Source organism: Gallus gallus, chromosome 25 (genome assembly GCF_016699485.2).
Source record: "Gallus gallus isolate bGalGal1 chromosome 25, bGalGal1.mat.broiler.GRCg7b, whole genome shotgun sequence".
In the NCBI taxonomy this organism is placed as follows: Eukaryota; Metazoa; Chordata; class Aves; order Galliformes; family Phasianidae; genus Gallus; species Gallus gallus.
This window is the reverse complement of record NC_052556.1, coordinates 654,681-676,386: the sequence shown is the minus strand read 5'-3', so window position 1 is coordinate 676,386 and position 21,706 is coordinate 654,681. Positions and strand designations below refer to the sequence as shown.

The window sequence follows — 21,706 nt, the reverse complement described above, 5'->3', positions numbered from 1 at the left end:
GTTGAATCCGGGTGGGAGCGGCCTGCCCCGCACCCCTCCCCTTCTGTCGCGATATCCCCCCCCGCGCCTCGACAAACCGCGACATTCCCCGGCCGTCGCAGCCCTCAGCGCGCTCCTCCAATCGCAGCCACACGCCGTTGCCTGCAGAACGCTGTGCTTTAATAGGCAAACAGAAACACCACCGACACACGGCCCAGCCGCCCCCCGGGGCCGGGGCTCCCCTTTGTGCTCCTGTGGGCACAGCCCGGGCCCGGGGAGCGGTCAGAACTCCGCCCCACGGCGCTGATCTCCCCTGAGCCGTGGCAGGGAGGGACCCCAGCGCTGCTGTGGGGCCTCCGGAGAGGGATGCAGCCCCATAGAGCTGTGGGCCCCGTAAAGCTCTGCGCTCCAAAAGCTACAGGCCCCAAAGAGCTGGGGGCCCCCCAAAAGACCCAGGCACTAAAGGACCACGGGCCCCAAAAAGCTGCGGTCCCCCAAAGGCCCCAGGCTGCCCAGAAAAATGCAGGCAATAAAGAGCCGTGAGCCTCAAAAAGCCAAGGGCCCCAAAAAGCCCCAGGGCCCAAAGAGCCAAGAGCCCCCCCAAAGCCCCAGGCCCCAAAGAGCCGTGGGCCCAAAAAACAGCAGTCCCCCCAAAATCCCAGGCCCCAGAGAGCCGTGGCCCCAGCGGAGCGAAAGGCAGCAGTGCAGCGGTGTGGGGAAGCGTTGTCAGCACCTGGGGGGCCACATCCCTCCACAGCCCCCAGACCGGAGGGACCCCAAGGGATGAGTCCATCCCCACAGTGTGTGCCCCCTCGGGGGGGTTCCCACCCCCAGGGCCCCCCGGGACCCTCACCGTGAGGGTGCCAGGGGGCTGCTGGCAGGCTCGGCGTGGGCCCCGTCCTGCTGCCATGCACGGAGCCGCTCCTGCAGCAGCGCCAGCTCCTCCAGCAGTAGGGCCGGGCATGGGGCCAGGCGGCCGTGCTGTGGGGTGGGGGGCATATGGGGTCAGGGTGAGGCACTGCAGGGTTGGGATGGTGGCATGTGAGGTTGGATAGGCACATATGGGGTTGGGATGGACGCATGGGGTTGGGTGGGCATACCTGGGGTGGGAATGCATGGATATGTGGGGTTGGGGTGGAGGCACATGGAATTGGGATGGATGGATGCATGGGGTTGGACGGGCACATATGGGGTTGGGATGGACGCATGGGGTTGGGCGGACATACATGGGGTGGGAATGCATGGATATGGGGGGTTGGGGTGGAGGCACGTGGAATTGGGATGGATGGATACGTGGGGTTGGGATGGATGGATACATGGGGTTGGGATGGATGGATACATGGGGTTGGATGGACAAACATGGGATTGGATGGACACAAATGGGGTTGGGAGGGACACTCATGGGGGTGAGATGGACACGTGGGGTTGGGATGAATGTACATGGGGTTAGAATGGATGCATGAGGTTGGGGTGGATTCACGTGGGGTTGGGATGAACACATATGGGGTTGGGATGGATGCACATGGGATTGGGATGGATGAATGTGGGGCTGGGTTGGTCACACGTGGGGTTGAATGGACATGTGGGGTTGGGATGGATGTATGTGGGATTAGGATGGACACAAGGGGTTGAGGGTCCCCCAGCCCCAATTACCTGCGCCTCGGGCAGACCCCGCAGGTAGCACCGTCGCCAGAGCCGCACGGAAGGTCCTGCAGCACAGGGCAGCAGCAGCCCCCGGGGGGGTGGGGGGATAGGGTCACCCCCCCGATCACTGAGGGTCTCCAGGGAGGGGGCCCAGCGCAGCAGGCGGGGGGGGGGACGGCCGCTCCGCCATGGGAAGGGCTGTGGGGTCAGAGAGCCTTTGGACAGAGCCAGCACTGCCCCAGAGCTTGACCCTGACCAGGTACTGGAAGGCTGGGAAATAGGAGAAAATGGGTTAGGGGTTGTGGGGGGAAACCCAGCAACTGGGGTGCAAAGGGGTGGTAAGGGGAGATGGGGGAAATAGGGGAAAACGGGGGGCTAGGGGCAATGGGGAGGGAAACCAGAAAATGGGGTAAAAGGGGAAGGGAAGGGGAAATGGGGAGAAAACAGCAATTGGGGTGAAAAGGGTGCTAAGGGGGAATGGCAGCCCCCAGCCCCACTGACCGTGCCTGTGTTCTGGGGGTCCACAGCATCGGGGGTCCCCACAGGGCCGGGGTCCCACGCGGGGTTCCGGAATCGCGCCCGCTGCTGCCGGCTGTAGCGCAGCCCCCAGGCCCACACGGGGGGCAAACGGCACACGGTGCTGCCCGGGGGGTCCCAGCGACTGCTCACAGGGGTGTAGGTCTGTGTGCGAGGCTGCTGCTGTGGGGGGATGGGGGGTCAGCCCCACTGCGGGGCTGTGCATGGGGAAACTGAGGCACATATGGGGAAACTGAGGCATGGGAACGGGGTGAGAGAGGGGGGGGAATGGAGCAGGAGAGGGGAAACTGAGGGTGGGGGGGAACTGAGGCAAGAGGGGGGGAAACTGAGGCACAAGTGGGGATATTAAGGCACAGGGATGGGGAAAGTGCAGCAGAAGAGGGAGAAATGGAGCAGGAGAGGGGAAAACTGAGGCGCATATGGGGAAACTGAGGCCCCATACGTGACTCAATTTCCTCCCCACCTCAGTTCCCCCTCTCCAGCCCCATTTCCCTCCCCTTCCTTTCCCATTCCTCCTTATCCCACCCCAGACAGGGAATGGGGCAGGAGAGGGGAAACAGATGGGGGGAAATTGAGGCACCGAAAGGGAAACTGAGGCGCACGGATGGGGAAACTGAGGCAGGAGAGGGAAGAAACCGAGGCACAGAAAGGGAAACTGAGGCACCGAGGGGGAAGCTGAGGCATAGAAAGGGAAACTAAGGCGGGCCACCCCGCTCACCACCCCGCCGCGGCCCCGCTGTCGCTGGCAGCTGAAGAGGAAGGTGCTGCAGTAGGGCAGGAAGGCGCTGTCGTGCAGGGCCAGCAGGTACGCCTCGGTGAAGCCAAACGCCGCCGGGAACTGCCGCAGCAGCTGCCAGGTGCAGTCCAAGAACAGCAAGAAGACGGGGGACTGCGGGGGGGGGGAGACGCACGGGTGTCACCCCCAGGGAGGTGAGGTGGGGACGGCGCCCCCGGGGGGGTGACACGGCTGAGGGATTTGGGGTCGTCACCTCCTCGCGGGGGCTGTCCCGGCGCAGGCCGAGGCGCTGCGGGAAGGGGTGCCCCGCTGCCACCCACTCGCGCTGCACCAGGCTCTGGAAGCCGCGCAGGCTGCGCGCGTGGGGGTCCGCCAACAGCTGCACCAGCGAGGCCAGCAGGCAGCTCAGGTCCCGGTCTGACGGCTCTGGGGTGGGGGGGCCAAGTGGAGAGGATGGGGGGGTCCCATTGTGACCCCCACCCCAGTGCCCTCCATCCCAGGATCCCCTACCCTGGTGCCTCCCACCTCACTGTCCCCACACCCCGGTGTCCCTTGTCCTGGTGTCCTCCCCACCCTAATTCTGACCCCCCCCCCCCCCCTCCCAGTTTGCCCCCCACCGATGTTCCTCACTCCACTGTTCCCTATCCAGGTGTCCCCCACCTCAGCATCCCCTCATCCCACTGTTCCCTCCATCCCACTGTCCCCACCCCGATGCCCCCCATCCCTACCCTGCAGGACAACAGAGCACCGTCTCCCCGCCAGCAGCGATGCCACCTCCACAGCTTTCCTCAAACAGGCTCTGGGAACCGGGGGGGGGGAGGGGGGGGGTCAGTGCTCCCCAAAATGGCCCCACTGCCTCCTGTGGGGGCTCCAGCCCCAGCGAGACGCTGACCCCCATCCAACGCAGCTCCCTAGAACGCTGAGATTGGGTTTGGGGGGGGGGGGTGTCCCCCAACCAAGGCAGCACCCCAACGTCCTGGGATTGGTTTGGGGGCCCCCATAGTGGGGGGGGGGGCTTTATGTTTGCACCCCCCAAACCTCACCGGATGTGCTCCAGCCACCGCGTCCCTTCCAGCGCTGACAGCCACTTCTCATCAGCTGCTGCACCTGGTTTGGATGGAGGGGGGAGTGAGACGGTGAGAACGGACCCCACCCTCCCCCAACCCCCCCTCCCGTGACCCCCACCCCTCTCACCAGGCAGGCACAGCGCCCGCAGCCTGAGGTGTGCCAGCTGGATGTCGGGGGGGCTGGGCAGCTCAGCGGTGTCAGCCAGCACACACGGCCTGCACCCAGCACCCAGCAGCACCTCCAGGCACCTGGGGGGGGTGGGGGGGGTAACTGCACCCTGTGTGGGGCCAGGCACAGTGACCACCCCCCCCAGCTCCCCCCAGGACGGGGTTTACCTGATGTCCTCGCTGCCCGGCTCTGAGGCTGCGTGGAAGCCGGCGGCTCTCAGCAGGTCGCTGCCATTTGGGTGGTGCCAGCACAGCCGCTGCGTGCAGATGGGACCCCCCCACGTCACCCCCCCACGTCACCCCCTCCTCACCCCACTTCCCGTTACTCACAGCCACGCGGCGCTCCTGGAAGTGGGCGAACGTCCGCTTGAGGTCGTGGTCCAGCAGCGCGCTGGGCACCCACAGGTAGCGGGGCAGGCTGTGGGCAGGCGTGGGTGGGGGTCCCACAGGGGGTGGGGGCACATCCCATGGCCCCCCCCCTCCCATACACCGTACCTACCTGGGGGCCATATCGAAGCGCTCATTGACGGCGCTCACCCTCCAGCCCACCGCCCCCAGGCGCTGCAGCTCCCGCTCCCAATCCTGGAGGCTCTCGAAGAGCAGTGTGGGGGGGGAGCCTTCCTCCTCATCCTCATCATCTCCCATCGTGGCATCCACGTGGCTCCCACTGTCCCCCGGCCACGTGGCCGTCTCCCACGCTTGGGCGATGGCGTTGGCCACCTGTGGCAAGGAGTGAGGGCTGGGTGCTGCGACCCCGCGTGAGCCCTCCCCCCTAAAATGGCTGTGTGCCCCCCTGCCCCCATCCTCAACCTCATCTCCCACTGTGGCATCCACATGGCTCCTTATCCTGGTTGCATCCCTGTCCTCATCCAGCCCCATCCCAATACATCCCAGTCCCATCCAGGCCCATCCCAATGCATCCCAGTCCCATCCAGGCCCATCCCAATGCATCCCTGTCCCCATTCACTCTTACCCTGATCCCAACCTGGTCCTGTCCCAGTCCCATCCTGAACCCATCCTGGTCCGACCCCAGTCCCATCCAGGCCAAATCCCAGTGCATCCCAGCTGCATCCTGATCCCAGTCTGCCCACACCCTGACCCCAAGCTGGTGGCATCCCTGCCCTTATTCCATCCCCAACCCAGCTGCATCCCAGTTCCACCCCAGCCACATCCCGACCCTATCCTGCTCCTATCTCAGCTGCATCCCATCCCTGTCCCCAATCCCATCCCAGTTGCATCCTGACCCCAAGCTGCACACATCCTGACCCCAACTGGCTGCAGCCTGACTCTATCCCAGCTGCATCGCTGCCTTTATCCAGCCCCAACCCAGGTGCACCCGGTCCCATCCCAGCCCTGTCCCTGTCCCCATCCACCCGTGCCCTGATCATACCCCAGTACCGTCCTGAACCCATCCTGCTCCCATCCCAGCCCATCCGGGCTCCAACCCTGTTCATCCCAACTGCATCCTGACCCCAGTCTGTGTACATCTTGACCCCAAGCTGGCAGCTTCCCTGCCCTTATTCCACCCCCCACACAGCTGCATCCCAATCCCATCCCAGCTGCATCCCAGCCCCATCCCAATCCTAACCAAGCTGCATCCCAGCCCCATCCCAGCTGCCTTCCAATCCCACATCCCAATCCCCACGCTTGTGCGATGGCGTTGGCTACCTGCAACATGGAGCCCGGGGCCGACACCATCTATGAGCCCCCACCCCAAACGCCGCCCATCCCCTCACCCGGAACGCCTGCAGCCCCAGCCCGTTCTCTGGGAAGTGGAAGCGCAGCAGACGGAAATCCCGGCAGAAAACTGCCAACTCCTCGGGGATGAAGGAGAGGGTGGAGGTGGCCGTCAGCACCGTGGGTTTGGTGAAGCTGCTGGCTGAGGAAGGAGGGGAGGTTGTGGCCATCAGACCCCTCCCAGGTCATTGCAGACGGGGTCAGGGCTGTGCCCCCCCACCCTGCCCCCTACCTGCCACCAGTGTGCGGATGCAACGCAGTGCCACGCTGTAGTCGCTCTGCAGGAAGGGGCTGAAGCTGGGGGGCTGCAGAGGGGTGGAATGATGGGAGGTGGCCCAGATACCCCAGGGGCAGTGGGGCAGGAGCAGGGCCTCATAGCCTTGGTTCAGCCTCACAGCCCCATCCCCACCCCACGTCCCACAGAGAGGAGCTCTCAGGGTGAAAGGGGCAATGGGGGTCACATCCAAGGAGTGGGTGGGTTGGGGTGGGGGGGCAGAATGGGGTCAGGGTGCAAGAAGGGATGGGATCACACTGGGGTCAGAATGCAGCCAGGGCCAGCCTCAAGGGCAGCTGGGATGGGGCTGGGATGCTACTGGTATAGGACCAGGATAGGATCAGGGCGGACACATCCAGATGGGGAGGGATGCAGCTGGGATTGGGTCAGGATGCAGACAGCTTGGGGTCAAGGTGTGGGCAAACCGGGGCCAGGAGGCAGCTGGGATGGAACTGGGACACAATTGGGATGGGATTGGGATGGAGCTGGGATGGGATCAGGATACAACTGGGTTGGGGCTGAATGAAGGCAGGGATGCAGCCAGAATCACTGAATCACAGCACGGTGTGGGTCAGAAGGGACCTTCCAGAGCATCTCGTTCCCCCCACCCCACCGCCAGCAGGGACACCTCCCAGCACTCCGGGCTGCTCGAAGCCCCATCCCACCTGGCCCCATTGCCCCCAGGGAGGGGGAACCCACAGCCCCTCTGGGCAGCCTGTCCCAGCATCTCCCCATCCTCAAAGTAAAGTATAGATACTAATATCTAGTCTAGATCTCTCCTCTTCCAGTTTAAAGCCATTTCCCCTCACCCAGTCACCACATGCCCTTATCAAAAGTTCCTCCCCAGCTTTCCTGTCAGCCCCCACCGGGTAAAGATATGGGTAGATCGGGGTCAGGATGCAGCTGGGATGGGGCACGGATGGGTTCTGGATGGGAGCGGGATGGATCCAGGATAGGACGAGGACGTGGGCGGATGGGGACTGGGATGCAGCTGGGCCAGGGTGTATGCAGATGGTTGGGGTCAGAATGCAGCTGGGATGCACTGGGATAGAGCACGGATGGGGTTGGGGTGACGTCAGGACACAAGTGGATGGGGACAGGAACGCAGCTGGGCTGGGACTGGGATGCAGGTGGGAGAGGGTCAGGTGCAGCCGCTTGGGGTCAGGGTGTGGGCAGTTTGGGGTCAGGATGCAGCTGGGATGGGACGAGAATGGGACACGGTCGGATGGGGACAGCGATGCAGATGGGTCCGGGATGGAGCACGGATGGGTCCGGGATGGGATGAGGACACGGGCGGATGGGGACGGGGATGCCGCTGGGGCACGGTCAGGGCGCAGCCGGCTGCTGAGGGTGCGGGCAGCGTGGGGTGAGGACGCAGCGGGGATGGGACCGCGATGGGCCGGGGTGGGATCGGGGGGGGGGGGGGGGGGTCGCGGTGCGGCGATGTCCCCACCTGCGCTCCGGGCACGAACGCCACGCGGACGTTGGTACAGAGCAAAGTGCCCCGCACGGAGCCGCCCGCCCCGCGGTGCCGCACTCCCCGCGCCGCCTCCAGAACCACCTCCCCTACGGGACGGGACGGGACGGGACGGGATGGCACGGGACCCCCAGCACGGCCGGGTCGGTGCCCCCCATAGCGCACCCCCCCCTACCTGGCAGCACGGGGAGGGCCGAGAGGCCGCCGCGCGCCGCGCTCATGGCGGAGGACTTTGCCCGCAGAGCCCCGCCCGGACCCCCCCGCGGCCCGCGGAGCTCCGCACGGCACTGCCGGGGGGGGGCGGGGCGGGGGGAGGGGCGGCTGCTGAGCCCGTGTGGGGTACGCGGGTCCGGTGGGGTACGGCTCCCCCCACCCCATAAGGGGTGCGCGGTGCTTGGTGCGGTGCTGCAGGTCCCATAGGGATGTATGGTGCTGGGGAGGAACCCCATGAGCCCTATGTGGGATGGGTGCTGGGGGTGTGCAGTTCCCCCCCCCCTCCCCACAAGCCCACCGGGTTATATGGCGCTGGATGGGGTGGACTGCAGGTTCCTGAGCCCCATAAGGTTGTATGGGGTGGGGGGCTGCAGCTCCTCCCTCCCCATGAGGTTGTATGGTGTTGGAGGTAGGTACACAGCTCCCTGAGTCTTATATGGGGTGCGGTAGGCTGGGGGGGTCTGGATCTCGCACCCCACAAGGTTCTGGAGGACAGGTAGATCCCCACACCCTATAAGGGTTTATGGGGCCGGATGGAGATGCACAGCTCCCAGCACCCCAATACGTTGGCACAGTGCTCAGGGAGAGCATCCATCTCCCCACACCCCACGAGGGATGCATGGTGCTGGACAAGGGGCCTGCAGGCCCCAAACCCCATAAGGTTGTGTGGTGCTGGATGGGGGGGGCTGCAACTCCCTGAATGCCATAAGGGCTATATGGTACAGGAAGGGTGGAGAGGGGCTGCAGCTCCCTGAGTTCTATGGGGAAGGGGGGGGGGGGGGGGGGGGAAGTTGAGGGGGTGCAGTTCCCCCCACCCTAAAATTCTGTAAGGTGCTGGGGTGGTTGCACAGCTCTGTGAGTCCTGTATGGGACTGGGGGGAGCTGGAAGGGGCTGCATCTCCACCCACCCCATAAGGTTGTATGGTGCTGGTTGGAAAGGGGTCCTGCAGCTGGCACCCAAATAGGTTGCTATGGTGCTGAGGGAGGACAAGTATCTCTCTGAATCCCATAAAGGTATGTGTGGTGCTGGAGGGGGGTCACGCGTCTCCCCCCACCCCATAAGGGAGGCACAGTGTTGGATAAGGGGTCTGCAGGTTCCTGAAACCCATAAGGGATGTATGGTACTGGAGGGGGGTGCACAGCTCCCAGCACGATAGGTTGGCATGGTGCTGGAGGAGGACATGCATCTCCCTGACGCCTATAATGGAAGCACAGTGCTGCACAGGGCACATACAGCTCCCACATCCCTTAAGGGACGGATGGTGCTGCACCCCACACAGCCCCCAGCCCCTATGGCCCCCCATAACTCACCAGACAGCCCCCCCACTTTTTGGCCCTATTTACCCGCAGTCTTTTGAAGACCCCCATGACGGACCTCAGGGGCCACAGCTGCGCATCCCAGGCAGACCCCAAAACCGCACCTGTAGGAATATGGCACATGGGGCCCTGCTGGGGCTGTGGCTGCAGCGCTGCACAGACGGGAGGAATTTCCTGCAGGCCCTCAGCCAGGGCCAGACGCCAAAGCGGAGGGTCAGCCCGGGATACCGACGTGGTGCAGCACAGGGGAGCAGCTCCCAGGTTGGGTTCCGTGGGGGCTTTTGGGGTCTGACCCCAACACAGAGCAGGTCCACCCCACAGAGCTGCGGGGCTGCAGCTGCCCCTTTCTCCTCCTGCCTCCGTTTAAGTGTCCCATATGCAGTGTTTTATGGGGCTGGGTTGTGGCTGTGCTGTGCTCTGAGCATCCATCCAGCAGTGCACGGGGAAAAGGGTCCCCTAAAAGGAGGGAGACAGCAGCGACTTCTCCATGGGAACAGGCATTTGGTACCCAGCAGAGGGAAATTCTTGAATGAATGGGAGGAAAACCCGCTCAGACCCCACAAGCCCAGAGCTGGGGAGGCGCAGGAATGAGGCGGGCGTTAGGAACAGTGTTTATTGTCAGTGAGGCCATGGAAGCAGAAAGGAGTGGGTACAGCCCGATACAACGCGCCATCCGGTGCTGGTACATCTTTTGGGGGATGGGGGGGGGGGGGGGAGGGAAGGTCACCAACCCCACAGTAAAAAAGAAAAGCATTTTGTCCAGATCTGCAGAATTCATTCAGGTCACCTCTTGTGCCACAGCGTCCCACCCAGCGATGGGCGCGTGGGGCCAAAGCGGGGCTCAGCCTGCAGGTGGGGAAGCGCCGCGTGGGGACACCCAATGCTCCTCCAACCATACCAGTAAGTGCACTTGAAGCCCTCGGCATCACCGCAGCCACTCCGTCCCCATTGCAGGGAAGCAGCTCAGTGCTTTCCCCCAGGAGAGGTGCGTTGGAGAAGGGCTGCTCTCCCTCCAGCCCCATTCATAACGATGGCTGCCTGACCCTGCAGCAGCCCCGGGCTGCAGTGTGGCCCTGGGAAGGAAGCGGCGGATGGTGAAAATCTTTGCAATAAATAGAATTTGTATTGAAGGATCCCTTAACAAAAAAAAAAAAAAAAAAAAAGTTGTTTCACCATAAAGGAAACAAAAATGACCTGAAAAAATCCCAACGAAACGTGGCCACCGCCCTCGAGTGCAGCTGTGAGGTCAGGGGATGCTCATAGAAAAAATACCCTTTAAGTCACTGGAAACCTCATTTTGCCTGAAGGGTTTTTTTTGCTGTTGTTGCTGTTTTTTCCTCCCCAGTTTTGTTTGCAAAAAGGCTACAAACCCCACAGGCCGCAGCAGGGGGGGCAGAGCGGGCGGGGGAAGGTCCTGCACCGTGCACTGCTGCATGTGCAGAAACCCCCAAATGGGAAACTGAGGCACGGGAACCCCCACACCGCAGCAGTGGGGTCACGGCCCTCAGAGCCCTTTCCCCTCTCCCCCAGGAGCACTGGGGGGGATGCGGCACTCCTCTAAAAGCCCTTTTCTCCCCCAAAACCCTCAGGAGGAGAAGCAGCAGAGGGGGTGGGAGGTTGTTTTCTATTTGGAGGACCCCATAGGCACCCGCACCAGCACTTCCCACACCCGTGGGGTTGTTTTTCCCTTAAGCCAACGTGGTTGCACGTATCCATCCAACCACCGCTCTCCTACACTTCCCTCCCTCACAGCACTTTGCCATCACCGAACACGGAGCGGTGCCAAACCCAGAGCCCGCTGTGCCCAGCCTGCTGCAGGGCTCTCCGAAATGGAGATGCATCCCCCAAACCGGGGCCACGGGGACGGGGAAGCAGCGGGCTCTGCCTTCCCTCCTCCCCTGCACTGACCATGGTTGGGGCACGGAGCATCCCACTGCAATGAGAGCCCACGCAGTCCCCTGCGCTGACCGCGTGCTGTCCCCATTGGGGGATATATCCCCCATAAGGGTGGGCGCTGAGCCCTTAATGAGACCCCACCGGCACTGACATTACTTCACGTTGCTCACAGCCGACCTACACTCGCAATAGCAGTGGTAGGAAAACCAAGAAGAACTTCAGTTAGTGAAACTGGTGAAAGAACTCCGCTATTTACAACCAGCTGAGCTCCAGCTGAGCCCGGAGCGTGCCCTGCAGCTCCCCAGCACCGCACTAACGGCCACCTCTGGAGGAAAGGTCCGAAGTTCCGTGGGATTTCAGACATTAAACCTGCTGTCAGAACCAAGCCTTAGCGGGTCTGTGAGTAAGGCTCCGGGCGATGCTCCGGGTAAGTACACTTGCACGCTCTCTGCCCGGTTCTCCCCGTGAAGGGCAGCAGCACGGGGAGGGATTGCATAGTTGGATGCCTTCTGCAAAACGACGACGAGGGAACGTTGTAAAGCTTGGAGTTATCGGCAGAACTCATCTTTTATTTCCACGTGGTAAAATGCTGAACCTCGCTCTGTACAGGACTGGGCCGAGGATCGAGCCCGGTTTGGGATCTCTAGTTACAAAAAAGATCTGTGCAAACATCGCAGTGCTGAATCACAGCCCCCCCGTGCGGGACGGGGATGCCGGGGGCTGCTCTGACCGCTGCAGGGCTGAGCGGGGAACGCCGTGGACCACATCGCGTGCGAGAGTTACGCAGTTACGGGTTCGCTTTCCTTACGTGTCACTCTTTAGCCCTATTATCAAAAATATCTTTAATATTACTCAGCCTAAAGGTCAGTTACGTGGCTCAGCAAAATGGAGCCGAGTTAATTCTATTCAGCAGAACAGAGGTAGTATGGAAGTAGCTTGCTCAAGTAGAAAGTTATCGCGTGTATCCACGTAGGGCTGGAAGCTATGGGCAGCGCGGCGCGGCGTTACCTCCCGTGCTGCAGGGCTCTGTCCTCCCTCCTGCTCCACGCTGGAGGTATTGCTGGTGGGGGCACCGACCTGCCTTCTGTCCATCTCTGTACCGCCAACGCAACGGCTCTGCACAGCGCTGCTGCGGGAAAACTCAACACCACTCAGCTCTGAGACCACCCGCCGTCCCCCTCCCACCCTCCCGAAGAGCTTAAAAAACAATATTTAAAAACCAGAGCTGAGCCCGCGGGGGGGGGGAGGGGGTCGGGGCAGAGCCCCATGTGGTGCTGAAGGCGCTGAGACGTCCCACGGGCTCAGTTCAACCGAAACAAACTGATAACATCCCATTCCAACTACGTTTCTCTCAGTACCAGGAAAAAAAAATAATAAAGTGTTAAAAAAAAAAACCAAAAAAAACCTCTCTGTTGAAAGGTCTGCGATTTCCTTACTGAGATCGTGGGGCGTTTCGCTCCGTCCTGGGAAGCGCTATGGAGTGAGGCGGCATCGGGGTCCAGCCGAAAGCTTTGGTCTGGGATACGGATTGCTGGGAACCCCCTTCCACCCGCAGCTCCCACCTGAGAGCGCCCTGTGCCGATCCCATCAGCCCTGGGCAGGAGGAGCCCTCGGCCGGAGTCTCTGCAGGGAGGGACGGCTCCTCCCAGCCCCTCGCCCGGCTCTCCTCCACTGCGCAGAGCCGCACGCCTCTGTCAGCCCACTCCCTCCTTCCAGCCAGCGAGAGGAGCGCGGGGATAAACCACACCGTTATTGCATTCCCCACGTGCCGCAGGTCCGGCCGGCAGCGCCCTGGCAGCGCTCAGAACCTGTGCACCAGCGCCTCGCGCTCTTTGCGTTTCAGCTCCTCTTTGTAACAGCAGGAGCAGAAATTCCCAGTTTCTGGGTGCCCGTAAAAGCTGCAGTTTGGCTGCTTGCATTTGGTCTGCTGAACGCTGTAAAGAACCCTGCCTCTCGTTTTGTCCGCGGGCGCTCCCTTATGCGGGCCGTCCTGCTCCAGGTACTCCCGGTAACCGTTGCTGTGCTGGGGGGGAATGCAGGAGGGGGCCTCGCACTCCGTGGGGAAGCTGGGATGAACGTCCATGTCCGTGGGGGAGAACCTTCCCACGTGCGAAGGCTGCGGCCGCGCCTGGGCGCAGTGCCGGGGCAGGGTGGCGTAGGGGGGGAGGCTGCCGCAGGACCCCCCCGCCACCTGCCGCCGGCCCTCGTGGTAGCCGGGGGGGTGTGACCCTTCCGTGCTGCTGCTGACCACGGAGGGCCTGGGGAAGGTGAAGACGCCCGAGTAGCTGGAGGGAAATGCAGCCATTTTAGCTCCGATGGCCAGATCCGGGGTGTGGATGGTGTAGGCCGGGGGGGGCTGGGGGTACACGGGGCCGTGCAGCGCTTCCTCGCCCCTCACTTCCACCTCTAGCTTCTTGGCAGGGGCAGCGCTCCCCAGTGCCTTCTTCTCAGCCTCCTTTTGCTTCTGCTCGGCCAGGAAGCGCTCCTCGGCATCCAGGAGGTACTGCTGGATCATCTCCTCCTGGTACTGGTGCCGGTGGCCGGTCTTCAGGTGGCCGGCGAAGATGAACTTGCGCTCCCCCTGCATGGCAGCACGCAGGATGCTGAGGCTCAGCCGCACGTCGTTGCTGTACTTGTAGGGGTCCGAGGGCTTCTCGGAGGCTGCTTTACCCGTGCAGCTTTTCTCCCCAGGAACCGAAAGGTCTCCCTGGGAGGATTCCTCTTTGCTGCCTTTCCTCGTCTTCAAGGATCCCTTCTTCTTCTTCTCCAGGGTGTCCCCCTGCCCGTTGCTCACACCTCCCTTCATAGTTTTGCTGTGCATTAACCCACCCATATTCTTTTTTAGCTTACTTCCCAAAGTCTTGCCGAAGCTGCCCAGCTTATTGGCAACCGAGTCGGCCCGTTTCTTATCCTTTTCCTTGTCCTTTTCTCGGTCCTTCTTTGGTTTCTCTTTGTCCTTGCAGCCCCTGCTGCCCCCGTTGCTTGCTGAGCTGCTGCAGACTGACTCCTTGTCTGACTCTCCCGACTCTGCAGCCGAACGGGCATCGTCCCCTGCCGAGGCTGTGGGGGATTCCGGCTGGGCCAAAGGCGCCTGGGAGAAAGAAAAGACATATCAAAGTCACTGAGCTGCTCAGACAAGACTTTTCAGGCTGGAGGTGAAGCAGAGAAGTAGGCACGTGCTAGGAGAATAGAGGGGACGAGCGGCAGCTCTCACACCCAGAGCTACTGCGTATCAGAGATGCTGCAGCAAAGAGCGACCAGACGTCACCACTCAAACTGTGCTGGAGATTGACGCCTTAACAGCTTCAGGCAGATCAGAACAGCTCACAAGGAAGTTCGGGGAATTTTTGCCAAAAGAGGAGACAGGAGGAAAAGAATAAAAGCAAGAAACCTCCTCCACTCTTGGCAGCCTGGGGACACCCCCACTGCTGGGGCAGCTGCTGCGGTCCGGCGATGCATCACCGCTGAAATGTTGGAAACAGATGGAAGTTTTCAGAACTCTTTGAGCCAGTGTAAGGTCCCAGGAAAGCTCCAGTCACACCACGACCCTCAAAGGCAGCTTCTGGTGGCTGTAAACCAATGCTCAGTGTTTGTCTTGGAACAAGCAGCAGCCGTCTGTGCTGCCAGACACCTACACAGCAGGATGCGTGCGCAGCGGGACGCACAGGGGTGTGCCTCACATTTGCGTGAAGGGTAAAAACAGGCTTGAGAAGCTCTACAAAAAAGCGTGTGCACCAAAACACAGATTGTTTATCTGCTCAGAGCAACGTCAGCTGCAGCGTGTAACGGAGCACAGAACCTCATGTGAAGCCAGGAGATGACTTCACCTCCGCAGCCCTGCAGAAGGGAGGTGTAAATAATTCAGCAGCAAAGAAAACGCTCCTCATCTCTTACCTGCATGTCACAAGGCAACGTGATCCATTTAACATTCATGTAGCTGTGCAGCAAGTGCAGCTTTGCTTCCAATGAGAGCGTCACACTGAAATGTAAAGACAAGCAGAAGAAGGTTACAGTCCATTTCACTCTATAACAAAGGATCTTTTTTCCATACTTAGTTGTCTGTTTTAATGCATTTTAACAGATCAGTTAGAAACTACCAAGGCAGCAGCAATACAAAAGCCAGCATTTTTATAAGCCTCCCAAAGCTTTCAATGAAAGCCAAAATAAGTATGTAAGGAGATTCCTGTACGTCAGAGTTGAGTGTGCTACAAATTACAATCAACTTGGCAAATAATCCTCGCTTGCACGTGAGACAAGTAACAAGAAAGCAGACGTCACAGATCTAATCAGAGCTACCTTCAAAATGATTTTCCTCTTAAAAAAAAAAACAATTAAAAAAAAAGTAAAGATGTTTTCTCAACAATTTCCACTTGCCGATTTTTTCCCCACTAGGAGTATTTCCCATTGGCCCTGAACCCCTCCAAGGAGGTATCTGTATCTCTTAAGCCTGCCCTGAGCTTGAATACTCTGACCTTGGAGGTTTCTCCATTTCCTAACCCAAAGTCATATGATGGGCAAGTCATGCTCCCAGCTCTCCCACCACTATGCCACTCCTGGTAATTTCTGGCTCAATAACAGGAAATTTGCTCCTACCCAACGATGACAGGGCTTGCCCACAGCCTGAGCCCAAAATAGGACAGTGCTGCCTCTGCAGGCTGTCCTCCAACTCCAGGGCCCGTAGAGGAAGGTATTTGCTTTCTTAAAAGGGGGACACAGGAATGGAAAAATACACCTTTTTTTGTGCCTGCGATACAGGCCACAGCAGCCGGTCCTCCTTTGCTTCTCAGGTATGATCTAAGTCTGATCTGAACCTCCATATAACATTTGGAGCAATCTCCTCTTACCGTGGGGAGGGAAGCTGGTAAGATGTCATTATCCCAGATATCCCATTTTCTATCAGAAACCCCCCATGTTTGTGAACATAATGAAGGAGGTGCTGCACTGTGACCGCTCTGTGCCCCGTCACCAACCTGGCCAGTTTGACGTTGTCACTGTCATCCTTTCCCCACTGCCAGTCCTTCCCAGGATCCACTGCAAAGTGCACGGGGAGCAGCTTATGCTCAGAGTCTGTCAGGGGGATCACAGCTGCACAAGGAAGAGAACAGAAAGGTCCTTAACGCCCGAGAGGATGGGATTTGGCACGCCACGCAGAAGCGACAGAGCCTGCCACTTCTGTGCTGCATCTCTCATCAGTCCCCAGAACTGCAGCTGACACAGAGCCTGACGTCCATCTCCAGCACGCGCCCCACGTAAATCCAGCTCTCCCTGCAGCCTGCCCGAACCCCATGCCACGTTGCCAGCAGTGGTGGCCAGGCTGCAAGTGCTCACCAAGAACAGCATCAGCTCCGATGGCCTCCGCTGTCACACCAAATCACACGCGGGCTCTGCGACTGCCAGCGCTCGGAATGCAAATCACGGCGCTCGTTTATCACGTACCTTGATCTTTTGTGGGCTCCTTCTGCTCCATGGATACCAGGGCAGAGAAATGGGCTTGGTCATATGCCAGAACCAATGGAGAACGGTGGCATTTGTTGGCTGGAACTTCCAGGGGAAGGTAGATACCTCCAAAGGGAATAGGGGCAAAGGCTGGAAAGAAATCGGGCTGATTAGTTTTCAAAACAGGTTAAAGAGGGAAGAGTTGTTTATACTGAAAGTGCTCCAGAACACCCTGTTGGTTTCACTTCAAGGTTTTACCTGTGATTTTCTATCAACTGGAGGGACAAAAAACCCCCAGAGCAGACATTCATTTCACACCAGGAGAAAAACAGTTACCAAATGAATCTGTTTTCTATGAAAGCCCTTCTTCACTCCTCCACAAAAGAAACAACTTAGGTTTGCACACAGAACGATGGTAATTGATTAATCTTCTCTGACAGGAAATTAAGTCTGCTAGTGGAAAATACTACACGCAGGGAACGGAATTTCCCTTCTAGACACCCACGTGTGCAGGGGCAGAAGAGGCAGAAAAACATCATGAAAAGGCAACAGGACAAGCTGTGATGTCTGTATGTCTCATACCCTCCGCTGGAATCACCCACAGCAGCTACAGAAGCTCAGCACCCCCCGTGCTCTGCTGTCAGATTGGAGATCCAGCTTCAATGGGCAAAAAGTGCCCGGGAACACACGGAGCCAAAGGGAAATGCACAAAGTGAGCACGCACAGTTCATAAAGAGAAAAAGAAACAAGAGTGCAATTCCTACCTTCTCCCCCTGAGTCTCGCAGCATCGTGTCTGCCACCACCACTATGGGCCTCTTCAATACGTGGGCAAGGACAAAAACATGGAACTCCTCCAGGCTCTCGTACACGGGTTCTTCAGAGCTTTCAACACTTTCAGAAACAAGAAATCAATCAATTTGCATCCCCTGTGCCTTTGCTCATTGCTTTCAATGACAGCAAGAGATTCTGACGCTGTTTCTCTGCTGTTGCCTGTCAAGTTTCGTTTTCTATTTTCAGATTTTAGACATAGATCAAAAACAATTCCTTTTCTAAGACAAGGGTTTGTTTCCAGGAAGCACCATAATGCTATTTGGCACTTCTTGGAGCCTCTTATCTAAAGAGCCTCAAAGAGGTGTTTGTTTGGGATGGCTGCAGCGATCAAGTGCCCTTGAAACACAGAGGGAGAGAGAACGCTGCTGAAATCCTCCTTTTTTGTTTATCACTCTCATTTTGGAGCCGTGGAGGTGAAAAAAGATGGGAGATCAGCGTTCAGCTCCACTCTGCTCCACTTACCCTCCGCAGCCGCCTCCGTTGGTGCCGTAGTGCACGCGAGGTTCGCTGGAGGCCAACTTGATCAGCTCATTCCACTCCTTCTGCCACTCCTCCTCGGTGTAAACGAGTCCGGACTGAAAAGGGCAAACAGGACAAAATCCTCAGACTAACTTTTTTCTCCCCAGTTTCTGCAGCATAGTTTTGTACGTACGGCCACAACGTCTCTCTTTGGGCTCATATACAAATCATCAATACATCGTGCAAAAATGCATGCGTTTCCCAAATCAATATTCTCACTGGGACACGACCTGCCTCAAATGAAGACTTGGTGTCTTTCTAGGGTGGAAATCAACATTTTGACCCACAGAATGAGAGGAAACCTTTACTCTTAGAATCACAGAACCACCAAGGTTGGAAAAGACCCACAGGATCACCCAGTCCAACCATCCACCCATCACCAATGGTTCTCATTAAACCACGTCCCTCAACACAACGTCCAAACGTTCCTTGAACGACTCCACCACCTCCCTGGGCAGCCCATTGCAGTGCCTGACCACCCTTTCAGAGAACAGTATTTCCTAACGTCCAGCCTGAACCTCCCCTGGCGCAGCTTGAAGCCATTCCCTCCAGTCCTATCACTGTTACATGAGAGAAGAGGCCGACCCCCAGCTCACCACAACCTCCCTTCAGGTAGTTATAAAGAGCAATAAGGATCTTGCTCTGATCCTTCCAGCATTTAAGGCAGTGGCACTGCAAGGAAAACCCACATATGGCACAGCCCTTTCCTCAAAGACCTGCAGTGCTCTGAAGACATCGTCCATCCACAGCAGCACACGTACAGAACACACTGCCCTTCCTACAGCCATCCTCCTCCTAAAAGCCTGCAGTATTCAGTTTGGGGACCACACCTCTTCTAATGCAAAAGCTTTTCAAATAGCTTCCAACACAACCACAAGTTGAAAGGTATCAGAAGCCATACGAACCCTGAGCCGGGTGAGAAATAACCTAAAACAGAAGGCCAAGCAAAAAGCTACACTGGAGCCTGCTGTGTTCAAGGTCCTAAGGAACAGCACTGAGAATCGCCCCAGGAAGTGCAGCAGCCTTCCCCTCCTCCTGCTTTCCTGGGTTCCAAAATCAGAGCTCCAGCATCCAAACACGACATCCCAAATCTTCTGAGCTGCCAAGAAAACCTTCACGCCACGAACCAGAAGTAACTGACAGTGCAGTCAGCTCCCTGTTTGCTCAGTGAAGTATTAATTAAGTTTCTCCGCTCCTGGTTAAGCCTTTGATATGAATTCTTTCATCACCCATCTAAAGCAAACCAGAAGAGAATATTCTACCCAGAGTGAGCTGTGTAAGTCAGAGCGCTTTCCATCACTGGGCTGCCTCTTTTGGGCCTCCCTTGGAAAGGATGAGCCCAGCAGTGCCTGCGCCACTGACGGAACCGGGGCTGCTCCACCGGACTGCACGCACCTCCTCCGCCCACTGCTGCCTCCCAGATGCTTCTGCTGGGGACTGTTACAAGGGAATGGCACTACCAAGGTCCTGCACCATCAATATTCTCAAGTCCTTCTAAGATCTACAAGCCACAGCACTCTTAGCTAACTCTGGAGATAGCCTTGAGCATGCAGGTTAAAGAGATGCCTAAAACAATGCTTTTAATAGCAGTAAAACCTCCAGCTTCTTATTACCTACTTTGTTTCAAACAGTGAAATACGTATATATTTTTTTTCAAACTGTCGAGATGCTCATCTTGCCCTTCCAAAAATAAAAAGGAAGTTGGAAAGTAAACAACGTCCTTCAGCCTCAGGTGGAAACAAAAGTTTACCCTGCTCACAAAAACAGCGTGCAATTGGAGGACATCTGGTAACTTTCCACCTCGACAAAGCCAGGCCTCTGCTTTTGGGGTGCGGGGGTGAGCACGTGACAGCTTTGAAGTCTTTAATGTGGCAAGTTCATCACGTCCTTTTTTGATGGAGGAGCCTGCCCCACGCTTCGGCTGAGGCGCATCTTTCTGATCTTATCACAAGACAGACCTACGGGGAGCACTTCTTACATATTGCATCCTGCCACTGCCAGCCAGGCAGCCCAGCAAGGCTGCATCTTCAGTGTATGGTGATGTTTGTTTGCCATCGATGCTGGACACAACATGGCTCTAACAAAGGAATTTTCCTACTACGTAATACAGAGAATTTCACTCCAGTTTCACAGCCAAAGTTTAGGTTGAAGGATATTTCTCGTGGTGGCATAGCCAAGCTCTGCAAGCCACGGACTTGCCTAAAATTGAAGACATTTGTTTTTCCTCCCCAACTTATGGGATGTTTGATCAGGATTTTGCACTCTGCTCCTGGATCACATTCAGTCTGGTTCCTACCTCCTTGTTCTGCTGCGTCTGCTGCCAACGCCACCGCCGCTTCAGGGCTTCCCTTTCCACACCTTTATCCATTAAGGTATAAAGGGATTTGCGAAGCACGAGATCTCTATCATGGAAACCCCACATACCTGCACGGAGGGAAGGAAAAACACCGGAGGATTAGCAAGAGCTGGCATTTCTCCACCCTCTGCTATGTAATCGTTTCAGTCCTACAGCGTGCCACAAACCAGGGGAAGCGGTACAATGGGAGACGAAGGCAGGCAAGTTGAGCAGGGTCAACCTGAACAACAGACTCCACAATCCCAAACTCCCTGCTCAAAGCCCACATCCCATCCACAGACAGCTTTCAGACAGCTATGACCAGAAGCTGCCACCTTCAGCTGTAAGGACTCTCCCCCAAATATGTGACCACATGGGGCTTTCCATCAATGCTAGGCTGCTCCGTCGAGGGAAAATGCAGACCAGGTGAAATGAGACTGTGGTTTTGCTGTGCCTGAACAGAGCCAGCCACACAAAGGAAATACACAAGCCCACTCGTTTAGAAGTCTGGAAACCTCAAAAATTTGTCACGAGGTGAAGTTAGAGGAGCAAAACCGGGCTCTTGGAACTGCTCTGCTCAGCCACCTCCGGAGAACTGGGCGGCTCTGTTATTTCACATTTCCTTCAGAAACATGGGGAACCTTGCCAAAGGGAAGAGGCGAGGCCCAGCCCAGTGAGAACACTTTCAGAAGTACACAAGCACTTGGCAGCTTGCTTCCCTCAGCTCCGTCTCTCCTCGCCAGCCCTGCACATCCACTGCTGCCTGCTGGGGGCGAGCAGCCAAACCACAGCATCCCACAGGGACAGATGGGACACGCAGTGCTGCTCGTCCCAAAGGCAAACAGGGCGCCTGGGCTCTCCTTCCACCTTCTCCAGCAGCAGCAGCTGTCTGAGCTGGTAGCAGAAAGCAGCTGGGGGTAGAGAGGGGAGGCTGCTGGAAGGAGTCACTGAGCTACTTCCCCAGCCATGCACTTGGTGAAGCTCTTACCCAGGGATGCAGCGTGGAGCAGGCAGTTTCCATCACCCGTGGTGGCCAGGGGAAGCAGCCTCTGGCAGCTGGGATCCACGTTCGCCCACCAGTTCAGGCGACCTGGGGGAATATCTGAGTGTGAAAACCGGGCACATAGCAGGACACGGAACCAAAAAAATAAGGGAGATGAGGGCTGCAGCCTGCTTGGTTTGAAATGGGAACCCCGCGGAGATGTGCTGCACATCCACCCTGCAGCTGGAAGAGGGAAGGAGCGAAGAAGGTGCAATAAAAGGACGGGCTGGAGTTACAACATCATCGTGGTGACCTGGAGAGAAGGCCAGGCTGCAAGAACAGGCAGGACATGGGAAATAATGGCTTCAGGTCACATAAATCAGAGCCAAAGCTGGAAGCAGGAGCCAGCCCAGCTAGGATTTAACCCGGACCAGCGTTCTCCTCCTGCCCATTCTTCTCTCTCCTTGTTTCACAACCCCAGCCAACCATCAGGCCAAAAGCACGTCCAAAGCACCAGCCACAAAAGGTGCCAACAACTCTTCTGGTTTCCCTAGTAA

At 58.2% G+C, this 21,706-nt stretch overlaps 2 protein-coding genes across 7 annotated transcripts in view; both read right to left on the bottom strand.

Annotated features, from left to right (window-relative positions):
* Window positions 1-137: 137 nt before the first annotated feature.
* On the bottom strand, window positions 138-7,867 carry MTMR11 (myotubularin related protein 11). Its single transcript, XM_040652483.2, has 15 exons — window positions 7,795-7,867; window positions 7,596-7,708; window positions 6,101-6,173; window positions 5,868-6,010; window positions 4,631-4,851; window positions 4,462-4,549; window positions 4,300-4,388; window positions 4,091-4,212; window positions 3,940-4,003; window positions 3,625-3,695; window positions 3,150-3,322; window positions 2,879-3,049; window positions 2,125-2,322; window positions 1,633-1,893; window positions 138-960 (listed from the first exon to the last, which is right to left on the bottom strand). Exons 1-15 carry the CDS (start codon window positions 7,838-7,840, stop codon window positions 829-831), a joined length of 1,965 nt encoding a protein of 654 aa, XP_040508417.1. The 5' UTR covers window positions 7,841-7,867; the 3' UTR covers window positions 138-828.
* Window positions 7,868-11,593: 3,726 nt separating this feature from the next.
* OTUD7B (OTU deubiquitinase 7B) overlaps window positions 11,594-21,706 on the bottom strand; it is a 33,404-nt gene continuing 23,291 nt past the window's right edge. For all 6 annotated transcript variants that reach the window (XM_046903954.1, XM_040652480.2, XM_046903952.1 and 3 more), the window contains 8 exons: window positions 21,156-21,257; window positions 20,129-20,256; window positions 17,776-17,888; window positions 17,246-17,373; window positions 16,482-16,631; window positions 16,016-16,130; window positions 14,940-15,024; window positions 11,594-14,136 (listed from right to left, as the gene is read on the bottom strand). In XM_046903954.1, the coding sequence (XP_046759910.1) occupies window positions 12,847-14,136; window positions 14,940-15,024; window positions 16,016-16,130; window positions 16,482-16,631; window positions 17,246-17,373; window positions 17,776-17,888; window positions 20,129-20,256; window positions 21,156-21,257 (2,111 nt within the window). In that variant the 3' untranslated portion in view covers window positions 11,594-12,846. The remainder of the gene's footprint in view (window positions 14,137-14,939; window positions 15,025-16,015; window positions 16,131-16,481; window positions 16,632-17,245; window positions 17,374-17,775; window positions 17,889-20,128; window positions 20,257-21,155; window positions 21,258-21,706) is intronic.